This window comes from Danio rerio, chromosome 25, assembly GCF_049306965.1.
Source record: "Danio rerio strain Tuebingen ecotype United States chromosome 25, GRCz12tu, whole genome shotgun sequence".
Classification (NCBI taxonomy): domain Eukaryota; kingdom Metazoa; phylum Chordata; class Actinopteri; order Cypriniformes; family Danionidae; genus Danio; species Danio rerio.
The window spans coordinates 35665001-35691817 of NC_133200.1; the positions used below are offsets into that span (position 1 = coordinate 35665001).

Sequence of the window (26817 nt, forward strand, 5' to 3'; positions counted from 1 at the left end):
AACAATAACTGAAAGAAAAAAAAAGTACAGAATAATCTAAATTTTCATTTGAGGAATGGGAAACCCAAAATATATTTGCAGATATGGATACAATATCTTATTGTCCCATATAAAAAACATAAATAAAATACAGAAAAATGCATACAACTACGTTTTGCTTAAAATTGTACTTAAATTGTAAACAAAAAATAAATAAATAAATAAATAAATCTAACAAAAACAAAAAACGAAATCAAGACAAAACAAAATAAAAACAAAACAAAAAACAAAACAAAAAAACAAACAAAACAAAAGCAAGCAAAATAAAACCTAAAAACAAAACAAAAAACAAAAAAAAATCAAAAAACAAAAGCAAGGGAAAAAACAAAACAAAATAAATAAATAAATAAATAAAAACAAAGTAAAATAAAATAAAAACAAAACAAAAAACAAAACAAAACAGAAAACAAAATAAAAACAAAACAAAACCAAAGCAAGCAAAATCAAAACAAAACAATAGCAAGCAAAATAAATACAAAAAACAGCAAGCAAAATAAAAACAAAACAAAAACAAAACAAGAACAAAACAAAAAGCAAAATAAAAACAAAACAAAAAATGAAGTAAAAACAAACAAAAGCAAGCAAGCCAAATTTAAAACAAAAGACCAGCAAGCAAAATATATACAAAACAAAAAAACTAAATCAAAAACTCAACAAACAACTAAATAAAAACAATGCAAAACAAAACAAAAAACATAATAAAAGCAAAACAAAAGCAAGCTAAATTGAAAACAAAAGACCAGCAAGCAACATACAAAAAAAAAGCAAAATAAAAAACCAGTAAAACAAAACACATACAATCAAAGTTAAAGAAGTAATACAATTTATTACAATTTTCATTTTAATAATAAAAAAATAAATAAAAAAATAACAGGCTTCTCTATAAAATAACCGAATTCCAACATTAACATGATTGCATTTGATTACTAATCCCTGTCCAAAGCCCATTCAAGGCTGATCTTGAACACCACAAACAGCCAATCAGAATCCAAGCTCTAGCTTTTAGACTGGTAAGCACGGCTCCTGCCAACCCTGCCAGATCTCTAACCCTCAAATCACCGTCTCCCGCAGCTTCTCCTCATTACAGCGCCACAATTAAGCTGCTACTATGAAAAACTCGAGCCTGCGTGCTTTATATGAAGTCTCTGTTCGGCTCTAATTAACGTGCTCGCTAAAAGCAATAGCCATTCTTGGCTCGATAGCGTTTTATAGACATTTCAGAGGCAGCCTCCATGGCTACATCGAGATGCAAACCAACACTGTGGAAAAAAAGTGAATAGCTTCAGGAAAACTTAATGAAGCCAATCTGATAGAGAAGTTAAATCATTAGAACTTCACAGGCTCATTAAACGGCTGTCTCCTGGCAAAAGGTGGTTGAAATGTGTGCTCATGAACGCGACCGATTATGAGTGAAGACTTCTGCCTTCTGACTTGTCAAATATTGGAGTAATTTGACTTGAGTGCTAGTTTTGGGTGATTTGGACGTTACTCAATTACAATTTAAACGGGAGAAAAAATACTCTTATTTTTCCGCCTTTTATTTAGAATAAATAAAGAAATAAAACATTAAATTTTGTTTGACAATATATATATATATATATATATATATATATATATATATATATATATATATATATATATATATATATATATATATATATATATATAAATAAAATATATATATATATATATATATATATATATATATATATATACATATATATATATATAAATATATAAATATATATAAATATATATATATATATATATATATATATATATATATATATATATATATATATATATATATATATATATATATATATATGTGTGTGTGTGTATTAGGTAATAAAAAACTGTAATAACAGCACTCGTACAGCCTATTTACCCTTGTATATAGGGTTGTAACGGTATAAATTTGTTACGGTATGATAATAGTCTAAAACAATACCACGGTTTGACGGTTTCGCGGTATACGGTATGTTACAAATGTTACAAAATAATAGAACAGTGAAGCAAATTTGACTTTTTCCAAATAATATATTTTCAGTTACTATAAACAACACCACTTACAATGAACAAATAAAAAAATAAGAAAATAATAAATAATGTGTCAAAGTCCAAATAAAGTCCAAACAAACATGGTGCAAATCCTCAGTAAAAAATAGATATAAATATTTACTATACTATAAATAGTTACATAACGAAACTAGATTCAATATGGAACATCCTTAGGTTTTATGTGCCAGCATGGATATGGTTGTCTATGGATTTGGATGTGGTTGTCTGCAATGCAGACAAACAGCTGCACCTTCATTTGCGTCTTTTGAAAACAGCAAGAGCAGCAGTTCGTCTTTGCTGTGTCACTGTTTTGTCATGTTTCTGTGCTGCTGTGCATGCAAAAGTACTTAGTATGAGAATTATTTCATGCAAAACTTTTTTTTTGCGTTTTATTTAGCCGCGCATAAATGTATGCCTATCTCTCATTCCGTGTTGTTCAAAAAGCTCGTTGTTGGTCCACAAACAAAAGCGAAACCTATGCTTATTGGTTGTGATATAGCGAGTTTGAACCAATCTGGGCATGGAGGAGGGACAATGCATCAATGTATCATGTCTGGTTTGTCCGGAGACACAGTGACGAGCGTTTCTTTGTCAAATCAGCGTTGTCAAATTTTGATGACGTAACCGCACTGATTCCGGAGCCTCTGAAAGTCCGCGAATGTCATGTGATACAGCAGAAGGCTGAGATTCTCTTCTTTATGCCAATCTTTGAATTGTATGAATCAGATCAGCGGATCAAAAGTTATTAAACATTTAAGAGCAATACTTATTTTTAGCCGCGGGCGGCTGTCTCGGTCTTTAAGGGTTAAAACCATTGATATGCAATTGTTCATGGTATGATAATCGTGCACGTTCAAATCGTGGTAGACCGTCATACCGGTATATTGTTACAACCCTAATTGTATATTACTCTGCCCACATACAGTAGATTAATAAACTCACTACAGTTTGACAAACATTGCAGCTGTTGGACAACAATGTATTTTTTAGGCTTTTTAGGCGAGAACGTAGTTGTTTAGATTGCAACCATGCAGTTTTTTTTTTTTATAAGGATATAGTGTCTATTTTTAATATGCATAATTTCTGAGATTCAGACTGATGGCATTTCATGTCGTTCAGCCTTACAATCTTAAAATGTGAGCAAAAGAACCCGTTTTGTCATCACTTTAGACATTACGCTAGAGAAACCTCCCACCAGTGCTTATATACACACATATCGCACTCCTACTCATGTGATATTGCATATATATACATATATATGTATATATATGCAAACCCAAGCGTCACAGTAGAATGGGCGTTACCTTATGCAGTACAAGTCATTGTAAAATGGCTTTAATGTTATTTGTAAATTTTTAAATATATATTGCTATGCCAAAAATTATTGAGGTCATCTCCAAGTACTGCACGATAATTCGATATTATAACTAACTATAACTATAACTAACAGGCCCATCAGTGTCTGTACATTCACTTGGGTATCATTTTAAAAAATACTTCTATATTGTTGGACTTCAAGTGTTGGACTAAGAAAGATTTCATTAACTAAACTATTTCGGACATCTTGAAGCAGCTTTTTTTTTTAAAGAACATTTGGGTTTGGTATAAACAAACCACCGACGACGCCAGGTCCTGAAATGCAGGGAGCATAATTAGCTCAATAGTCTTCAACAACTGTGGCCCATGTGCCCCGTCACCTTATTAAAGAGAGCTGAGGTCTTACTCTTATTACAGCAGCCCAGTGTTTATATACGCACACACATAAACAACACCAAAATATCCCTCTGGTAATGTTTTAACGTTTCAGAGGATCCCATAAAAAAAAACCCTCTTATGAAAAATACAACCGAATCACATGAGAAGTTCATCCCAGGCTCCTGTGGTGTGACTCTTGCATAAGTTAGAAGACATTGCTTGTAGGAGGTTTCATGGAGGTTTTAAAGTAGCGCTGCACCGTACTAGGAAAATATGCAATATTTTTGATGAGTGTTGCGATAACGATATTTCTACTGATATAATTTTCCATAGAAAAATGCTATTTTTATTAGATGTTTTTAAATAATTTATTTATTTCAGAATATTCAAATTAACATTTGAAAGATGTGTTTCAGATCTAATTCAGACAAAAAAAAATCTGTCAGGGTGCAATACATCAAACTAAATAAAAAAAAAATCAAAACCAAACAAAAACAAAACCAAACCAAACAAAAAACTATATAAAGATAGCAATACCCCATCTGATCAAGTCAAATTTAGATAAACAACCAATGCATAAAATAGATGTCATTTATCACACGTCTGTGATATGTATAATGCATATACTATTTTTGCGATAATGAGAATTTTACAATATATTGTCCAGCTCTATTTCAAAGTGATGCGAAAAAAGCGTAATTTTTTCAACCAAAACAAAAAACAAAACAAAATAAAACCAAACAAAACATCAAACAAAATAAAAAAAAACAAAAGAGCAAAACAAAACAAAATAATTAATTAAAAACAGCTAATAAAAACATAAAACATATCGTGAGAAATATTGATATTCAATTTACATTTAAAAGATATTTTTTCAGATCATAATCACGACTAAAAAAGTGTCTAGGTGCAAAAACAAAACAAAAAACAAAAAACAAAAAACAAAAAACAAAAAAAAAAAAAAAAAAAAACAAAACAAAACAAAACAAAACAAAACAAAACAAAACAAAACAAAACAAAACAAAACAAAACATTCATTCATTTTCTTTTCGGCTTAGTCCCTTTATTAATCCAGTGTCGCCACAGCGTCATGGACCACCAACTTATCCAGCACGTTTTTACGCAGCGGATGCCTTTCCAGCTGCAACCCATCCCAGGGAAACATCCACACACACTCATTCACACTCATACACTACGGACAATTTAGCCTACCCAATTCACCTGTACAGCATGTCTTTGGTCTTGTGGGGGAAACCGGTGAACCCGGAGGAAACCGACGCGAACGCAGGGAGAACATGCAAACTCCACACAGAAACGCCAACTGACCCAGCCGAGGCTCGAATTAGCGGCCTTCTTGCTGTAAGGCGACAGCACTACCTACTGCACCACTGCGTCGCCCTTACCCCTCACATGTGTACAAATACAAGCACAGCCGTTTAGAGCTCATTTCTGATAAATGATGTCAGAACTTACCGGTATTTTGTAATGGATGTGGAATTGGATCGCCTGTGTGAACAGCACTTATTTTTAACCTACCGGTAAAGCCGTTATGGTAATTTTTTGGATATTTATCACTGTGGTATGTATATTTATCACTTCCGGATAGGTATCACTGTGCGAAAAGGGCTATAGAAGTCATTTGGTAACGTCATATCTACTCTTCCAAAGCTTCTATTGAGATATTAAAATTGAAGGTGCATTTAAGACTGACACCCAGTGGTTGGACTAGGTATTGCACTCCAAAATCGAAACAGTTTTTCGCCCCTACTCCTACTCTGCGCAAATACCAGTTACCAGATTGACCTTGAAGACACCAACAGGACCAAGCGTGACCGATTATCAATGCTATATCGTAGATATTATCATATTACATGAAGTAATTACCCCAAAAACATGACTTTTATTAGTAATATACAGCTTATAAATATGTTTGAGTTACTACGATCAGCACAGGTCCGCATTTCACCTTCATTTTCACTTTCACAAGCTGGAGAGTGGTTTCACAGCACTGACAATGTTGTTTTTAAAGACATGTCTAAAGTAAAGTCATGTTTTTGCTGTTTAAGTTAACTGTAGTAGGAATTAAACCCATGACTTTGACCTTTTACTAAATGATTATGTTACGCATTACAAATTTTACGGTAAATGAGTGTTAAAGAACACAAGTACTATAAATAGACAAGGAAAAATTGTTACTTTAATATTCAATACTAACAACATGCACAGTTTTGCATATATTTTAAAATATTTAAAACAAACTGTTAACTTTAATTTATGTTCAATATTCATTGAAAAATTAGGGCATGCAAGCCATCAATTCAACACATGGTAAATATTATAAATACAGCAATTCATCAAGTAGGGACTCCAAAATAATGCACTTATGGCTGCAAGAGTTCATGTAGTAAGTAGTAAAACCACTGACATATTGAATGCTTCAAACAACAACAGTGAAAGCGCTTGCTAATGCTCTAATTAAACCAATTCAAATTACTTGATGCTACTTGACATTTACTAACTTGAGAACAAAACTACCGTATTCCCCAAACTATTCCCAACACCGAAAAGCTTGCACGCTGTAATCTAATACGAGACAAAAATGCTTTCGAGCTTATTGTACCACAAGGATAAAATGAAAGCGCAAGCTATTTATGCTGGGTCTTATGTGACAGCATCAGAACTGCTTATACCACAGAAAGTCTCATGGATATTGAGTTTGAGTGTTTCCCTCGAGGGGGACATAAAGACCAGAGTCACGTCTCTGAACAAACGGCATCAGATAAAAGACGGACAGCTGCTGCTGCTGAGGGGGAAAAACCTCATACCTACTCAAAAAAAACATCCAAGAGGCTTGTTCATCCGGAGGACTTCAGCAAACTCCATCTCTAACATTACAGTATGAACTATGATGAGTGTTAAAAAGAAATCTCAACATGATTCCATTCAAAGTTGCAGTGTTGGGTTAGTTACTTCGAAAAAAATCATTAATTACTAATTACATCGTTAAAATAATATTAAAATAGTTTTTTGAATTACTTTGTCTGAACTGAAACTTTCCATTACGTTGTTATCTAAGTGAGTGAGTGATTAAATGTTGAATGTGATGAGTTTTCAACAATACTAAATTGAAACTTCATTTGTTTTATATGGTTTAATAGTTTGTCATTATTAAAATTGAAAAATTGAAGTTCCTGTTTCGAAACTCACAGATAGATGGCTAATTTGTATGTCATTGATATGTTCAGTGCTAAGGTAAATAAACACTTTTGGCACTTTTTTTCGAGTCTTTTCATTAGTTTTGCTTTTCCTGTAAATTATTCAATAAATACCGTACCGTGCCATTCATACCGAGGTATTATCATACCGTGAAATTCTGATATCGTCACATCCCTAATAGTTACTAGTTCAACAGTTTTAAGTTTAAGCGAATGAAACAACATGAACTGGTTTTTGTGTTTGAGTTCAACTTTATTTCCCAACAGCCTGAAACAAGTGACAAAAAAATAATGCCGGATATGATGTATGAGGATATTCACATTCAATCTTTCATCTTGGCGAAGCGCACAATAGAAACAGAACTCCTCTAATTAAACTGAAAGATCAGCGCCAGAGATGACAGCAGCAGATATGTTACGTCGTCTGCACGCCAAAACAGACAAAGACACTTGACCAATTACACGAAAGCCCAGTCTGGAACGAGTATGAGGTCGTTCTCTGGGGTTTTATTGGAGCTTTAAGTGCGGGAGAGAAAACAGACGTCTTAAACTACGGCTGGTCTACTTGTGAGGCAGAGCACACAGGCTCGGTCCCCATAGACTCAGGTTCCTCTAATCTTCCTCTTAGATATGACATTCCCCTATAATCTAGTCCAAAAGCTACACAGAGGGCCAGGAAATGAAATCAATGCGCTTTTTTCGTCTCCCCATACTGAGATACATTAGCATTGCTGCTGCAGATGTTGCTCGAATCTGATTTATGAACCAAAGCCCATAGATGGGAGATGTTTTGCACTTTGCTGACTCTTTGTACCAATTTAGATTGCTTATTAAAAGATATCGGGTTTTTAAACCTCCAAAGACAACAAACGAATGGGTTATCTCATTAAAAATGGCAATCAGTTTGCTTTGAGAGGTACTATAACAACTCAAATTAGGATTTTACATATTGAGACATCAGAAATCACATTTAGCTCAAAGTCAATGGTACTTATTCACTTTTAAAAAAGGTACTGTTGGGTTCTATTCGTGAACACTTAAGGTCATAGTAGCACCTTATGGTACTCATATGTACCATTTAGGAGTAAAAAAAGGTCAATTTGTGTTTCAAACTGTCAATGTTTTCATGTCTGTACCATTTAAACACTAAACCAGGGCTGTCCAAACTTGGTCCTGGATATATACGGTATATATATATATATATATATATGGTGTCTGGTATATTATAGCTCCAACCCCAATTAAACACACTTGAACCAGATTATCAAGGTTTTTCCAGGAATACTAGAAACTTTCAGGTCGTTTGAAGGAAGTTGGCGCTAAACTATGCAGGACACCGAGTTGTTGTGCAAATTATGTGAATTGATGTGCAAATGAAGTGAATTTGACGTGCGAATGAAGCAAAATTGATGGGCGAATTAAGCAAATTTGATGTAGCTATTAGCTATGTAGCCTATGAGCTATTACTTGTGACCAAATCAAAGCAGGGAGATTTAACATGCCATATCTGACAAAAAGTTTGCTAAAAGAACGAAATAAAATTGATCTTGTCTATAACTTGGCAATAAAGCAAATTTGAAATGCGAATTTGACGTGCGATTAAAGCGAATTTGACGTGCAAATTTGACGTGTGAATTAAGCGAGTTTGATGCGCGAATGAAGCAAATTTAATGCTCGGATAAAGCAAATCTGATGTGTTAATTTGACCTGCAAATGAACCGTTTTTAATGCGCGAATGAAGCGAATTAGACGTGTAAATAAAGTGAATTTGACGTGTGAATTTGACGTGCGAATTAAATGATTTAGATGAGTGAATGAAGCGAATTTGATGTGCAAAAAAAGCTAATTTGATGCGCGAATCAAGTGAATTTGATGTGCGAATGAAGCGGAGTTGATGTGCAAATGAATCGAATTTGAAGTGAAATGAAGTGAACTGATGTGCGAACAAAGCTAATTTGATGCGCGAATGAAGCAAACTTGATGTAGCTATTAGCTATGTAGCCTATGAGCTATTACTTGTGACTGAATCAAAGCTGGGAGTGCAAATGCACAATCAGTCAAACTAATGATAATAACGATACACCAGTTGTATCCCAGCTGACATGAACAATGACTGGAATCATTAAGATGCCACAACTCAAACTGATTTATGTGAAATATTATACACTAGGCGTGATTAGATGACGATGGTGAGCTGAAAAGTGTTTGTCTGGATAGCATCTGTCAGGGGACGCCATTATCTAAATGACAAATTACTAATGGAACCACAAAACATGCTTTTACAATAAATCTGCTGTGGTGTTACACAGTATTTGATTGTAATGACAGGTTATGCCATCTGATACGCAAATGTACAAATCTACAGATTACACAGATGCCTCCGCCAAGCACTTCAGCTTCGCCAATTAGCATAAATTCCTCTCAATAATTCATTAGGAGAAAAACAACATCGAATCAAGCAATTCACACACATCAAGAGATGTTTAAGGATCATATGAAGTGGAGGTGCTCTTCTCGACAGTACTGATTGTAATTGGCCAATAATTATCGATTATCAATCTATAATCAATTTAGGTGATTTTTATCTCAATCAGAAAGGCTTAAGTAACTAATTAAATACCAATTTGCATTAACAGCAGCAACTTTGCAATCTGCAAATGTAAAATGATCCTCCTCAAGTCTTTTCTGAAGTTTTTATTGCCCTCAGATTGGGTTAGCACATCAAAATCACTTCATTTGCATGTCAAATTTGTTTCATTCGAGCATCAAATTCGATTCGTTTGCACATAAAATTAGCTTCTTTCTCGCATGAAATTCACTTCATTCCAGCATCAAATTTGCTTCATTCGTGCATCTAATTCTCACATAAAATTTGCTTCATTCACGCATCAAAATTAATTGAATCGCGAGTAAAATTCGTGCATCAAATTTGTTTTATTCGCACATCAAATTGGCACGTCAAATTTGTTTGATTTGCAGAACAACGTCACTTCTTTCGTGCATCAAATTCACTTCATTTGAGCATCAAATTTGCTTCATTCGCACCTCAAATTCACTTAATTTGCACATCAATTCCGCTTCATTTACACATCAAATTTGCTTCATTCACACATCAAATCACTTAATTCGAGCATCAAATTCGATTTATTCACGCATTAAAATCAATTAATTCGCACGTCAAATTCACACATCAAATTCACTTTATTTACATGTCAAATTCGCTTCATTCGCGCATCAAAATTGGTTCATTCGCACATCAAATTCGCACATCAAATTTACACAAAATTTGCTTTATGCGAGCATCAAATTTGCTTAATTCGAGTATTAACTCGCTTAATTCGCACGTCAAATTCGCATGTCAATTTTGCTTAATTCGCATTTCAAATTCGCTTCATTTGCAGAACAAACTCGCTTCATTCGCACATCAAATTCTCTTCATTCGCACATCAAATTTCCTTCATAAATTGCTTCATTCGCACATCAAATTTGCTTCATAAATCGCTTATTCGCATGTCAAATTCCCTTCATTCGCACATCAAATTCACTACATTCGTACATCAAATTCGATTCATTCGCGCATCAAAATCGGTACATTCACACATCAAATTCGCACGTAAAATTTGCTTTATCTGAGCATCAAATTAGCTTAATTCAAGTATCAAATTCGCTTATATCGCATGTCAAATTCGCACGTTAATTTCGCTTCATTTGCACGTCAAATTCTATTCATTCGCACATCAAAATCGCACATAAAATTTGCACGTAAAATTAGCTTTATCTGAGCATCAAATTTGCTTAATTCAAGTATCAAACTCGCTTCATTCGCAAGTCAAATTTGCTTCATAATTTGCTTCATTTGCAGAACAAATTCACTTTATTCGCACATCAAATTCACTTCATTAGCCCATTAAATTCGCTTCATTCACATATCAAATTTGCTTTATTCGCACATCAAATTCTCTTCATTCGCACATCCAATTTGCTTCATAAATCGCTTCATTCACACATCAAATTCTCTTCATTTGCACATCAAATTCTCTTCATTCGCACATCAAATTCTCTTCATTTGCACATCAAATTCTCTTCATTCGCACATCAAATTCTCTTCATTCGCAAATCAAATTTGCTTCATAAATCGCTTCATTCGCACCTCAAATTGGTTTCATTTGAACATCAAATTCACTACATTCGCACATCAAATTCGATTCATTCGTGCATCAAATTCACTACATTCGCACATCAAATTCGATTCATTCGTGCATCAAATTCACTACATTCGCACATCGAATTTGCTTCACTCACACATCAAATTCATTTCATTTGCGACTCAAATTCGTTTAATTCACACATCAAAGTCGCTTAATTTGCGAATCAAATTCTCCTAATTAAAAAGCGTGTATGATGGTAGCATCATTCCTATAAACTAAGCTAAGTAAGATAAAATAAAATCTGCAAATTGACCCCATGATCAATAATTTAACTCAGTGTCGGCCATAATAGATCCAGAAATCATTGATCGTGAAAAATTTTAAATCCGGTCAAGGAACCCTTAATATGAAGTACATATAAATTACAGTCTTTACATTGTAAAAAAAAAATCTAAATTATATGATCAATAATTCCTGACACCATGTTTTAATTGTAACACATTAAATTTTAATTAAAACAACTTTTACAAAAACATACAACAACTATATTTAAAGTGAAACAAGCTGTATTAAATCTATGCTGTTAAGTCTACAACTATTTTTGTTTTACAGCACAATCTAAACAACTGCATTCAAGGCAATAGCAACACATAACCATAATTGTTAAAGAGTGTACAAGGTACATGCTGAGTAAGTATTGAGTACTGCTTATTGTAGCACATGATACAACTGTTGTAATTCATTATGACTGCTCCATTATTATTTTTCGAGTAAGGCTGAGGCTGTCTGCACATCTGTGATGCAGCTGCAGCCAAACACAGCGTAGAGGTCACTAGGACAGATTCTTCTGGAAAAACGCCATGTAACCTCGGCTGCAAAGACTGGAAAAATCAAACCACATCGTAGTTTCGGACTTGAAAGGGGCCAAACGTAGCCCACCCTTTCGAGGATCCCGATGATTAGTGATGCTCCTCTGTGCAGCGGGGGTCACTGGGAAGGGGAGTGATTAAATTAGTCTCTAAGCTTTGCTCACTACCTAACAGCCATGAAGGGAATCAGATATGTCTGTCTGCACATGGCCAAGCTACGTTTAGCAAGAGCAGCACATGTGAAGTTCATGTATTGCGAGAAAAATCAGCGCTTGGCACTTGACCCAGTTTAAATAAAGGGACACAATACAGTGTATCAAATGTGTGTTTTACAGATTTAACACTGTCCTATATGTTAAACATTTTTAGTACCATTTTATTCAAAGACAGCTTAATTTATTACACTTCATATTTCTAGACTGATTTAGTCTTAGCTAGTTATGCTAACGATGTGGTAAATCGTGCTCAAAACATGTTAGTATGCCAAGTCATGTTAGAATGCTAGCATTGTGCTAAAAATAATGTAATTAAACATGCTAGCATAATTACTATTTCTAGACTGATTTAGTCTTTGAGCTAGTTTTTGAATTTACATCAAACTAGAAATATGAAGTGGGATAAATCAAGCTATCTTTGAGCAAAATGGTACGACAAATAGTTTGCGAAAACATAGCTAGCTATTTATGCTAATAATGAGGTAAATCTGGCTCAAAACATTTTAGTATGTCAAGTCATGTTAGAATGCTAGCATTGTGCTAAAAATAATGTAATTAAACATGCTAGCATAATTACCCTGCTGAAAAGTCCAGCTTAAACCAGCCTAGGCTGGTTGGCTGGTTTTAGCTGGTTGACCAGGCTGGTTTTAGAGGGGTTTTGGCCATTTTCAGGCTGGTTTCCAGCCATATTCAGCCTAGTCTTAGCTGATCAGGCTGGAAAATGACCAGCTAAATCCAGCTAAAATCAGCTTGACCAGCCTGGTTTAAGCTGAACATAGCTGGTGTTGGCTGGGCTCCCAGTCTGGCTAGGCTGGTCAAGCTGGTTTTAGCTGGTCATCAGACCATGGTTTCTAGCTGGAAATGGCTGGAAACCAGCCTGGAAATGGCCAAAACTCCTCTAAAACCAGCCTGGTCGACCAGCTAAAACAGCCAACCAGCCTAGGCTGGTTTAAGCTGTTTTTTTCAGTAGGGTACTATTTCTAGACGGATTTAGTCTTTGAGTTAGTTTTTGAATTTACATCAAACTAGAAATATGAAGTGGGATAAATCAAGCTATCTTTGAGCAAAATGGTACGACAAATAGTTTGTGAAAACATAGCTAGCTATTTATGCTAGCAATGTGGTAAATCATGCTCAAAACATTTTAGTATGTCGTTGTTAGAAACATGCTAGCATTGTGCAACAAATAATGTCATTAAATATGTTAGCATAAATAGCTAGCTATGTTTTCGCAAAGTAGCTTACAAGCATGTTTGCAGTACCATTTTGCTATTTATGCTAACAATGTGGTGGATCGGGCTGAAAATAAGTTAGCATGCTAAATCATGTTAGAAACATGCTAACATTGTGCTAAAAATAAAACATGCTAACATAACAAGCTAGCTAGCTATTTCAAGACTGATTTAGTCTTTGTATTTTACTGTTAAATCAAACCAGAGATGTGAAGTTGTATAAATTTATCTTTGAGCAAAACGGTACTACAATTATGCTTGTACTTTGCAGAAACCTAGCTAACTATTTATGCTAGCAATGTTATAAATCATGCTCAAAACATGTTAGTATGTCAAATCATGTTAGAAATATGCTAGCATTGTGCTAAAAAATAATGTAACTAAACATGCTAGCATAACAGTGCTAACCACTGGGCCACCGTGCCACCCTTCTAGGAAAGGAGCAGGTGTAGGGGTGGAAGGGGGGATTCTTCAAAACGAAGATGTCAAATGGAACTTAGGGTATTTCTAATGGCTTAGGAATCTAGTCTGATTGGTGAATCATAGATTGAATAATGCGGGACCGGCAGCTAGCACTCATAAGCACGTGATCCTCTCGAAATTAGTTTATAAATAAACTTCACTTAACATCAGTTTATTTTTATAAACATGAGTGAAAAGTAGCACTAATGCCTCGTTTTCACTGACTGGTACAGTATGGTGCGGTTCGGGTTGGTACGGGTCACCTTTATCAGGCTTGCGTTTCCATTACAAAGGGTATCCTTTTGGTGGGCGTGGTGTACGACAAAGTTTAAGTCGACGTCATGCTCGCTCGAATAAATGTCTTCTTTTTTTTCCGCGTTTCACTCTCACGCTTAGAATAGAGAATAGAGAGGGATGAGAGAATAGGAAAGGCTGGAAAGAGCAGAGTGATGATCGATCAGCCGGCGGGACGCGTCTGTGATGAAGATTATCTGCGCAGTCCTTTTCTTTCTGAATAATTCAGATGATGGAGACACTTCAAAAATCACATTCACATTATTATCAACAGCTCAAAAAGTTTGTTAAATCACATATAGAAGCGATCGCGAGATTTTAGACGGGCTCGTAAAACAACAACAGGACACGGCAGATTTTTCTTCTTGGCTTTGTGTCTGTTCATCGAGACGAAGACAAGGTTTGTTTGAGCCCGGGTCGACCATGGCTGGTTATTATATGCATGTACTATTTCCATGAAATCTGTTGGCGTTGAATTAAAAAAAAAAAACATGGCGGTTCCTTTGTTTACGTTCTATGTAGCTCCACAAGCTCGTGATGTATCTCTATAACCAATCAGCATTCAGGTGCACGTGTAGCTGCACCTTTTGGTACTCTATCTCCCGTTTGGTAACCTTCGAAAAGGTGCCGAAAAAGTGTTACGGTATGCTTTGGTTCGGTACGCCTTTTGACAGTGGAAACGGCCATAAAAGCGTACCAAACCGAACCGTACCACTCAGTAGAAATGGGCCATATCAAGCCCTAAATATGTTGACCATGCTTCTGGGCGGCCTCATGAGAACCCAAATGTGTATTTTCAATGAATTTACCGACATGTCCGACAAGACACCACTGAGGAGATTTACCAAAATGTGTCCTCTCATCAAACAATGCACGTTTGAGATCTCAACTCGAGCCCCCGCCAAACCCCCTGCGGATTAATCCAATGTGGCTCCACTTGCATGGCGGCCTCATAATTCAGCACAGCCTTTCTCCCCTGGCAACGGAAAAATCAAATCAAATTGTAAATACTGCACATACTTCCATTGCCACGATTCGCTCTTCCCTGCTCAACGGTTTACTTGCAGCGATACTGACGGTCATTAAATCAATGCATCTGTAATCCTGCCTGTAGAGCTGATTTAGGATCAGAGATAAGGAAATTAACTCTAGCTGGGACCGTGGGACTGATAACAGGTGAAGTCCCGGTCACTTTAACTGATCTGAACATTCCTGTCTGAATAAATCACCTTGATGCCTCCATAACATTCGTTTTAGAGATTCCTTCACATTGGGGTGTACCTTATTATTATGCGACATTTGCATAGCCTCTTTTGAAAAGGAACGAGATGGAAGCAAATAAGAAGCTGATTCAGAGTTCAGCTCGTGGTACTTAAGATAAGATCTTTAAAAATGCATGCAGCGCATTAAATTTCTGTGGAGCAATACAAAATGATGCACCTTTAGCTGAAAACTGAAATATGTGACAAAATCATCTGTAATTGGTAGTCGAATTCGATATTGGTTGGAATTTGTGTACATTTAGCAAATCACATTTGAGATTGCCAATTTCAGACATCTCGTAATTTTTTCCGCCTTCATTATGAAGTTAAACACAAGAGCCGAGCAAATACAAAAGAGTGCATGTTAAAGATTCTAGGGCTGCTATAATCACAGTTATTTTGGTCATAATTGTAATCACGATTATTCCAAACGATTATTAGTTGAAGTCGAAATTATTAGCGCTCCTGAGAATTTTTTTAAAATAAATATTTCCCAAATAATGTTTAACAAAGCAACGAATTTTAACAGTATTTCCTCTAATATTTTTCTCCTGAAGAAAGGCTTATTTGTTTTGTTTTGGCTAGAGTAAAAGCAGATTTAAATATTTTGAAACCTCTTTTAAGGTCAATATTATTAGCCCCTTTAGGCAATATTTACTTTTGATTGTCTGCAGAAGAACTACTGTTTTACAATGACTTGCCTAATTACCCTAATTAAGCCTTTGAATCACACTTTGAATTTGAATGTTTGTATTTAAAAACATATATACTAAAATATTATGAGTTGTCATCATAGAAAAGATAAAATGAATCGGTTATTAGAAATGAGTGATTAAAACTAATATGTTTAGAAATGTGTTGGGAAAAAAAAACTTATTTCCATTAAACAAAAATTGGGGAGGAAAAGGGTTGCTAATATTCAGGAGGGCCAATAATTCTGACTTGAACTGTATATATTATTTTCCTCCCTGCAAAGGAAAGAGAAATAAATACAATAAAATAAAAATATGAAACAAACTGTGCTTTAAGCATCTTCACTGTAAGAAAAACACTTTAGCTACAAAAGTCCTTCAGTCAAGAGCAAAGAGGGATTGTCTCGTTGTTTTATTAATCATGATAAAACAGGCGGCAGCTTTTGTGCTCTGTCAATTTAATTCACGCGTCTTTTGATTCTCAACTCGTTTGTTTATTACACAAATGAGGGTTAATATGAATAATCACTAAACACCGCGTTTTGACACCTATTTGAACATTAAAGCGCTCATGTTAACGATTTTAGATGTGTGTGCTCTCTGCTCGTCGCAAGTGCAGGCTGCATGCTTCTGACTGTGACTGCGCGCCACAAACACACGCACATAAGCATGCGGTCTTTCGCGTTTTTAAGAGCAACAAGTGAGGACAACTGGAAAGGGGGTGGTAAATAATGGAATAATCGTTTATCTCGATTAATGGTTTTTCATAATCGTTAGAAACCATAATCGAAATCGGATTTTCGATTAATTGCACAGCCCTAAAAGATTCCATCAAATCACATCACCCAAAACCCACACATTTTGCATAGGGTCGGTACTAGGTAAATAATGTTTGATCCTGACATGATGCTTGTGTTTATTTATACAATAAAGACTCCAAGAAGTGTTATTTTACATTTGGTAATTAAATTTCTGCTCCTTATAACTGTTAAACTCCACTGAAAACCATGAAGTGCAGTTTATTTAATTTTTTTCACTGTTCTATTGTGTTTATCTGTGCTTTAATTTGTTTATTTGAAGTATTTTGGGATAATTTTGTATATTTTATGCAGATGTACTCAACTACAAAATCCCAGTCAAAGTCAAACTCCCAATGAAATGCCAATGAAATAATGAATTCTTTCCAAATAGAGTAACTCAAGTACATTCATTCATTTCCCTTCAGCTTAGTTCCTTTATTCATCAGGGGTCCCCCCAACTTTTCCAGCATTTGTTTTACACAGCTGATGCCCTTCCAGCTGCTACCCAGTAATGGAAACACCCATACACACTCATTAACTACGGCCAATTTAGTTTATTCAATTCACCTACAGCGCATGTCTTTGGGCTGTGAGGGAAACTGGAGCACCCGGAGGAAAACCACGCCAACACTGGAGAACATGCAAACTCGTTACTAAAATTATTTTGTGAAATTATATTCATATCGCAAGATAAATGGCAAAAAACTGTCTATTTTTCCAATATCGTGCAACTCTACATGGTATTATGGAGCTGCCGAGCTAAGCTACCTTCAAGGTACCTAAAACCAAGAACTGGTGTAAACGAAACGGTAACATAACTAGATAGAAGGGGTGTCAAAATTAATTGTTTCATCGGTGCACTGCGATGCAGACGCGGAAAATTAGGTATCGGTTCAGTAATAATCATAACCGGTTATTATGTACTGACGTCATTTATCTCCTATGCGCTCTGTCGCGAGGGAGGTGAGCTCGGGTATTTACAACACTCAGGGGCCGGCCCGTGGCATAGGCACCAAAGGCAATTGCCAAGGGTGCTGTATATCCAGGGGGGTGCCAGAAATGAGCGCGGTTCAGTTGGTTTTGTTTTCGATATTCCTGACACACATTCAGTGTTAGACGGCAATAACTCAAAAACCTCTTACCCTAAAAAGATCTAAAGTGTGTTTCCTACAAACAGACAAAGCTGGGTATGTTTCACAGCTGTCTTACTTACTTTTTTTTCGCTCGACTTCCAATCCCTCGCAATATGTGTTTAGCCGGGAGAGCTCGCTCTGAGAGGAGCTCTCAGTAAGGGACCGTCGGAAAAGTGCTTCTTTTTTCGTTTTTCTGCTCCGCTCAGCGCGAGCTCTCCCTGTTGTGAGGGCTTAAGTGTGTGTGTGCGTGTGTCTTTGTGTTTGTTTGGTGCTGTCTATATTTGTGTATGTGTTTGATGAGAGACAGTGTGGTGCTGTGTGTCTGTGTGTTTATACAGACAGCTTGTTATAGCCTGCCCCCTAAAATATAACACTGTGTATGGAAAGCATTGTCAATGCACCGTGATGCACCGAGATATCGAATTGAACCGAATTGAAGGCATGATAATCGTAATCGAACCGAACCGTGAGACCAGTATAGGTTCACACCTCTACTAGATAGCCAGCTAATCTGGCTTCATGTTAGGTCATCCCAGGTCATCCATTTACCATAACACTAAGTAGAAGCTAGATAATCACTGAATCACATTCAAGCTCATGGCACTCCATTACAGACCACAAGACACACCTTTCTCTCATACTCCTATGAACCTTCCTGAGCATGTGACCCGTTCTTTTGTCTACAAGACAACACTGTCTGCACTACACTCTCTCCACCCATCACATTCAGAACTGGATTTCAGCTTATTTTGGCAGCTGCTTTAATGCATGTTAGCACTTATATCCTATTGTGACAGCACGTTGTGCGTTTATCTGCCACTGATATTAACGGACTCATTTGCCTCAATGAATAACAGCATCTTGTGTTCCTCCACTATTAATAAAAGACACCCTTTACACAGCATTCATGAGCAGAGCTCTCAAGAGGCCAACACTCGGTGCGTATTCCATATAATGAGGCAGCCCATGAATACGCCGTACTTTAATGAGCAGAGTATTATATATTAAACACGACTGGAGAAACAGCCAGACATAAATGCAATGCCGCAGAGGGAAAAATAAAATAGTATATTGGCTCCAAATGAAGCCCCATAGCGTCAAGCTAACGAGACCGGGTAATGGCTGAAGCACTACATTAAATACCTGAAGTATGCATGCAGAGATCAACACATTTACTTTCATGTAGGGAATGATCAGAAAATTCTTCCTCCATTGAAAGAAATCAGTGTGCTGATACCCAAAACAGAGCCTCTGCAAGCAAGCATTGTGTGTGGATGCAACGGTTATATTAGCCATACAAAATACTCTCACAGTAGCATACTTTGAAAATCCTCTAGAAATAGTACACTGTCTTTTTAAATACGACTGGGGATGTGCTAATCCTAATCTTGCATACTTTATAGGACGGATATTATGCAAATTGGCATTCAGCCCTATTTGTTTGATTGCACCCCAGTGGATTGCTTTAAATTTTATGCAGCTTTCTGGCTTGGAGATGAAGGGGACGGCGCAGATTTGCTTACTCTTCTTAAATTTCAATTGGTAATTAAAATTCAGCTCTGGCTTGTGAGGTGAGACTTTCCGCTATTTCCCTTTGCAGTGAGATTTTGTTTTAAACAGGCAAATGGATGGGAAATTGGAACAACACCACGTCAAGGCGAATAAAATGGACATGATAAACTTGACCTTGGACATGCTATTGTTTATGCTACTAAACACAATTTTTGGTTGCTGATTAATATTTAAAAGTGACTTGAAACTGGGTGGATGAATGGTTTGGTTTAGTCTGGATTGGATTGCTTTTGGTTTGGTTTGTATTGGATGGGTTGGTTTGGTTTGGTTTGGATGGTTTGATTTGGTTTGCTATGGTTTGACTTTGATTAGATCGGATGGTTTGGATGGTTTGATTTGGTTTGCTATGGTTTGACTTTGATTAGATCGGATGGTTTGGATGGTTTGATTTGGTTTGCTATGGTTTGACTTTGATTAGATCGGATGGTTTGGTTTGGTTTGGTCTGGTCTGGATTTTTTGGTTTGGTCTGGATTGGATGATTTGGATTTGATTGGATTGGTTAGGTTTGGCTTGGTTTGGATGGTTTGGTCTAAATTGGATTGGATAGGATGATTTGGTTTGATTGGATGGTTTGGTTTAGTGAGGTCTGGTCTGGTTTGGTTTGGTTTGGTTTGGATTGGATTGGATCGTTTGGTTTGGTCTGGTCTGGTCTGATCTGGATTGGATGGTTTGGTTTTGGTTTGATTTGAAGTGGTTTGGATTGGTTTGGTCTGGATTGGATTGGATGATTTGAATTGGTTTGATTTGATTTGTTATGAATTTGTTTTGGATTGGTTTGGTCTGGATAATTTGGATTTGATTTGATTGGATTGCTTTGGTTTGCTTTGGTCTTAATTGGATTGTATAGAATGATTTGGATTGGATTGGATTTTATTGGATGGTTTGGTTTGGTCTGGTCTGGTTTGGTGAGGGCTGGTCTGCTCTACTCTGGATTAGATTGGATGGTTTGGTTTGGTTTGGTCTGGAGGATTTGGTTTGATTTGATTTGGATTGGATAGTTTGGTTTGGTTTCATTAAGTTTGGTTTGAATTGGTTTGAATTGGATTTGGATTAGATTGGTTTGGATCACTTGGTATGGTTTGGTTTGGTCTGGTCTGGTTTGGTTTCCCAGGGATGGGTTGCGGCTGGAAGGGCATCCGCTATGTAAAAACTTGCTTAATAAGTTGTCGGTTCATTCCGCTGTGGCAACTCCATATTAATAAAGGGACTAAGCCGACAAGAAAACGAATGAATGAATGAATGAATGGTCTGGTTTGGTTTGGCCTGGTTTGGTTTAGATTGATTTGGATGGCTTGGTTTGGTCTGGTCTGATCTGGTCTGATCTGATCTGGTTTGGATAAATGGATTGGTTTGGATGAAAACAGAAATCTTTATTTAAAATCAAACTACATGTAGTGTTCCTAGCAACATTGGAATCTGCTAAATATCATAAAAAGACTGTACCTTATCACAAGACTGTAATATCATTACATTTATTTAGGAAAATTACAATGCAAAAGCCAGCAGCAATCAGGTAAGCAAAGGAACATGGACAAGAGAGACTAGATACAGCTATTGAGTGTTCTGTAATAGGATACAGTGCCTTTCTGCCAGATACAAAAGCACCTCAAAGGCAACTCACTCATCCCTGCTCTTTGGTCGTGTTTCTGTCCTGATAAATGTCCTCCACCCAGCTCTTCATTAGAAGTGCAAATATACAGAGGCAAACAACTCCGTACGTGGACACCTGGAGAACTGAGCAGCTGTCTTCAGCTACAGTGTGCTTGTTCCCGAGCATGATGTCTTTATCATTTAGAGGACAAATAATCATAACTACACTGTGAAGGGAAGAATCCTCAGAGATCCTGACATTATCTTTTCCTCCACCCTCTCATATGCACCGCATTGGGCTACTAATTGCTCCGGCGATTAGAACGGACAGCTAAAGTAGAGGGTAATGAAAAAGCTCATGTGCTGAATTAAACAGGCCCTGCAGTGAGATTGTCCACACTGCAGACACATCCTAAAGCACACCCACTATAAGCAGGCCAACCACGCAGCTTGTAAAGCAAGCCGCGGCATGTTTCTTTGATATGACATCTGACGTATCACTCATGTTGAGTCAGTTTAACCACTATCTGCAGAAGGAACTACAGCTAATTATGACCTTACGGCAAGGTCACTGATGAGGCTCTATGCTATCAGTTTTTTCTCTTTTGCTATCTGTCTAAGCTTGGTGGTATCTCTCAAGTGGAAGCATGCTGTGTTTGCCCACATCTCATCCAAATCTGAGAGTCAGGTGCAGACAACACGGAAGAGAAGACACAAAAATGGGTCACAATGGTTAGTATTGAACAACATATTGATGCTATGCGAATCAAGAATTGACCCTGCATGGATTCTCAGATTTTCCAAAAGCATTATGATTTACACTGAATCAACTCTGAACTTATATATTTTTTTATCAACAGATGGCACTGTATACTTTACAAACTGGCGAAGTTAAAATCGCTTAAAATAATCATTAATAAATTTAGGGATTTTTTTTTAGTGACCAGAGTGTTCTTAGTAAGCATATTGCACACTGGATGTGAAGTGCAGTGTCTTTCACAATTGCAAGCATTGTTTTCTATGAGGGTATGCACACTGGTGTCTGCTTGCGTTGCTAAGCAACATGCATAAAACAATGCAAATTAGGGGTGCAATGCCGCCTGCTTAAGTTGACAGTACTTTTGAGTTTGAAAGCATTTGAGTTAGTGATAGTTAAAAACTAGCCTAGAACACAAAGTTAAAACCTAAGCTCAGAATTAATTCCAAATAAAAAAATTTAAGAACAGATCCACAAAATGCAGGTAGATTTACTTACCATACTTCCATACTATATAGTACGCTAAAATCAGTATGCGAGCCGAGTAGTATGTCCGAATTCATAGAATTCGAAAATCACTAGGCAAGAAGTACCCGGATGACTTACTACTTCCGGCGAGATTCTGAAGTGCGCATCCTATGCATGCTGCGCTATCCCATAATGCCCCGTGAGAGAATTCATTAATGGAAGTGAGGCGATGCAACTGACGCAGGTAGGTCAGGTGACCATGACAAAATGACGGATGTAGTACGTCCGAATTCCATTCATACTTTTCACATTCATACTGTAAAGAACGTACTTTTCTAACGGCCGAGTAGTACGTTTAAATTCAAATGCAGCACCTACTGAGTACTAGGCGGTTTCGGACGCAGCTTAGGTGTTAACACAGATCTAGGGACACTGGAGGGTTTCAAAGTCACGTACTGTAGTTAAGCTAGCTTGTCTATAAGCTGATCTGAAACTGATGAATCGCGGCATTAAAACACTCCATTGTCCATGTATCTGTGGTTACACTCAGTAAACAGCAGTGAGTTCAGTTAACTAATAACCTTCACGGCCAATCACAGACATTTTTGTTGAGCATGTGAGCACAATGACAAATCAGCGGTGTTTAAGAACATGCTCAACAGTGCTCAAATGTTAGTGGGATATGGACGTTTTTAAAATTTCTGTATCGAATGATACCAAATTCTAGTATCGTTAAACCCCTAAGCTCTAATGGTCAGCGAGTCAAATTGTCAGTGTCATTTTTGAATATCATGTTTGAATTTTGCACCATAAACCCCAACTGCCACTCCCAAACCTAACCAAGAGTACAACGCTCCCTAAAGACTGAATTGTCTATGCTATTTAGGCAAATAATAAACTAGTTGATTTTTAAAAAAGTTGAGCATATCTAATGAAGCAGGATACATAAAGAAACAGTAAGGAATGCAAAATTATAGGAACGTATAGCACAGAATAGGAGTGAAAAGACAAAGAACAGTGAAGAAAAGTCATGGATAAGACTGAACAGGCAAAAAGGGAATGTGAAAAATGTACAAAAAGATGGGACTGACAAAAAAGCAGCAGGGTTGAGAGATAGGATCGGATAGGAAAGGACAGGATAAGATAGGTTAGAATAAGATATTGCTCATAGGATATAATAAGCAAAGAAAAATGGATGGAGAAACGTGAAGGCATAGGGCAGGCAAATAAGCAGAGAGTAATGCAATAGGATGGGGTATGATAGGATAGGATAGGATAGGATAAGATAAGATAGGGTAGGATATAAGCTAAGAAAAATGAATGGAAAAACATAAAGGCATAGGGCAGGCAAATAACCATAGAATAATGCAGCAGAATTAGATAGGATTGGATAGGATAGGACAGGATAGGGTAGGATAGGATAAGATAGGATAGGATAGAATAAGATATTGCTTATAGGATATAAGTAAAGAAAAATGGATGGAGAAACGTGAAGGCCTGGGGCAGGCAAATAAGCATAGAGTAACGCAATAGGAAGGGGTACGATAGGATAGGATAGGATAGGATAGGATAAGATAAGATAGGGTAGGATATAAGCTAAGAAAAATGAACGGAGAAACATAAAGGCATAGGGCAGGCAAATAAAAACAGAATAATGCAGTAGGATTAGATAGGATTGGATAGGACAGGATAGGATAGGATAGGAAAGGTAAGGATACAGTGAGATGGAATAAGGTTCCATAAGATCTGAAAGGATATTGTTGGCAAATAAACAGCGAGGGATGTAAATGCATACTATAGAATAGGATTTGAAATTTGATATTATAGGACAGGAAAGGCATAGAATAAGAGACGAGAAAGGGTAGCACAGGCAAAGAAATAGGAAGTGATGCAAAGGCTTAGTATAGGACAGGACAGAAAATGTAACAAAAAGCACAGTATAGAAAAGAAAAGGCTCGGAAAAAAAAAAGATGTGTAGCTACTGCAAGATAGGAAATGAAAGGAAGTAGGCAAGCAGAGTAGAGTGAGCGGCAGAAAGAGAGACAGAGGAAGAAAGGTTGCTGCTGTTGTTGCTGGGTCAGCAACTTGTCAGAGAGGAGCTCAGCAGAGCACAGCAGAATTCCCAAAAGTAAACAGAGCAAGCATGACATCTTCACTAGTCGCTCGCAAGGACACCGTCCAGGCAGCTGATAACGATTTTCTGAAGATGATCTTTAAGAGGACCTAGCTTGACAAGAAGGCATTCATATCCCAATGCATCTTTTCATACATATAAAGCTGAAATCCTAATTTATTTTATTCAAAAATCACTGTTAAGCTGCAATTACCAATGAGAATAAATGTTGCAGCCATGGTGGCCATTCATTACCTGCAAATGCTGATGGAAAATCTTCCTTCAGTATCACAGAATCAATGACGAACAGACAGACACCCATTGCCAGCAGATCGATTTATCGTGCCATTTCTTCTCTGCGCTTCATTCTGAATGAGCTGTGCAGTGAGCAATCTCTTAAGCAGTTCTGTCATTAACCTGCGACTCCGGAGGGGACGGGCTGCCAAGTGGGGCTGTCTGTGTGCTGATTGGTGGGGCAATCCCATCCAGCATGGCCCCGGGAGAGCCCCATGCTAATTCTCTTAATGGACTGGAGTGATGGTGACACTGCCAAAAGTACAGTGGGCACACTCACTCTTAGCTGGAGAGAACAGAAGGAGCTGAGGGATGCTGGTTGATACTGAGAGGATATGGCAAGTGGTTTCTGGGTCAAATAAAGCTGGGCTGTGCAACTTCTCTGCAACTAGCGGCACCATACGCAATTACAAAAAATAAAACTCCCAAGCATACTGTTCTCAAAATTGTTACCTTTTCTAAATGACAGAAGCTATCTACTTTTACACCACATTTATTATTGACAGATGTGACTTGCTGAAGTCGCAATGTGCAAGTAAATAATTTCAAATGTGGAGCGTTCCTTTAAAAGAAGCTTCACAGTTTCCTCGAGTAAGTTCAAGGTTTTACTTTCCCAGTTCATTTTCACAATGTGTGAACTGCAGCCTGAGGGAATCAACCACTGCCCTTTTGCACAATGTGCGCGAGACGGTATCTCATGATCTCCCACAGAAAATTAATGAAAGGATGACGTGTAAACACTTTTTCTCTAAGACAGCGTCCTCAATACATGAGCAATCTTGCAAGCTGCGCCTTCCAAATCCATCAATAAACCCCCAAGAGCGTGTATCTTTATCTAGAGTCTATACTACCAGCATGCATCCCTTGACCCCTGGGCAAAAGGTCACAAAGGCGGCACAAAGAATTGACCTATGGGTCAAAACAGTTCACAAGGGCCAATGTTAGTAATTGCTTGATTCTCCAGGGAACAACAAAGGTCAGAAGTAAACAGAAAGCACAATACTACTGAATACATTCACAGAAGACTACAATTCAAAACATTGTCTTCTATTTTGTGACAAATAAAAAAGAAAACAACTGACAGAACATCATAATCTTTTCAGCTTTATTCAAAAGCTATATCTGAAAAATAAAAAGCATGGTAAGCAGTTTAACATTAAACAATAAAACAAAAAGACAGCAATAAAACCCATCCAAGTGCAGAGATGACTTAAATATGTTAATGAATAATTTGCATTGATTTTATTGAAACCTTTTGGAAAACCATAGTTAAAGAGTTGGACTTGGGATCGCAGGGTTGCAGGTCATATTGTAGGTCTGAGTCCTGGCATTGGCAGGGATTGCAGGTCCCTAAAAACCAGGTTGAGGTAAGTCCCTTGAGAAAGGCACCAAACCCTCAACTGCTCTATGTACAGTATATGTGTGTGAGTCGCTTTGGATAAAAACATCAGCTAAATGCTAAATGTAAACTTTGAGTGTGCTAATGTGTCAGCTTATGGCTTAATCAATGTGTAACTGCACAGTGGCAGATGTGGAAATCTTTGGAACATCAGCATGCCGCTCATCCCTAGTTATTCAAACTACAAAGCAGAATGAGACCTTAAAACATGCTGCTTAATGAGGAAATTAGCAACTGCTTGTCTAAATGATTGTACTACTATAATTATACAACTGATTTTAAAAAAAGATATTATACCACACCCATATCCAGAGACATCTCAATTAGGGCCTCACTTAGCGCCTCACTCACAGATACACGGATAGAGACCTTAACTTGGCAAACCGTCCCATGATCCAACCCAGCTCTTAGAGATCCAATGTAAGTCTTGTTTTTTTCAACACACCTTCCCAGTACTTTCAAGTCACCTTGAATAGCTGGTTCACATGTGTTTGATTAGGGTAGAA

The 26817-nt window shown here is 36.9% G+C and overlaps 1 protein-coding gene across 4 annotated transcripts in view; it reads right to left on the bottom strand.

The window, feature by feature from the left end:
- Nucleotides 1-26817, bottom strand: part of tln2b (talin 2b) — a 259338-nt gene that overhangs the window by 207813 nt on the left and 24708 nt on the right. The window contains exon 1 of one of the 4 annotated variants that reach the window (XM_073943361.1): nucleotides 24874-25037. The exons of the other annotated variants lie outside the window; for them this stretch is intronic. Coding sequence (XP_073799462.1) covers nucleotides 24874-24940 — 67 coding nt within the window. The 5' untranslated portion in view covers nucleotides 24941-25037. Of the gene's footprint in view, nucleotides 1-24873; nucleotides 25038-26817 lie in introns of those variants that run through there. 4 annotated transcript variants of the gene reach the window in all.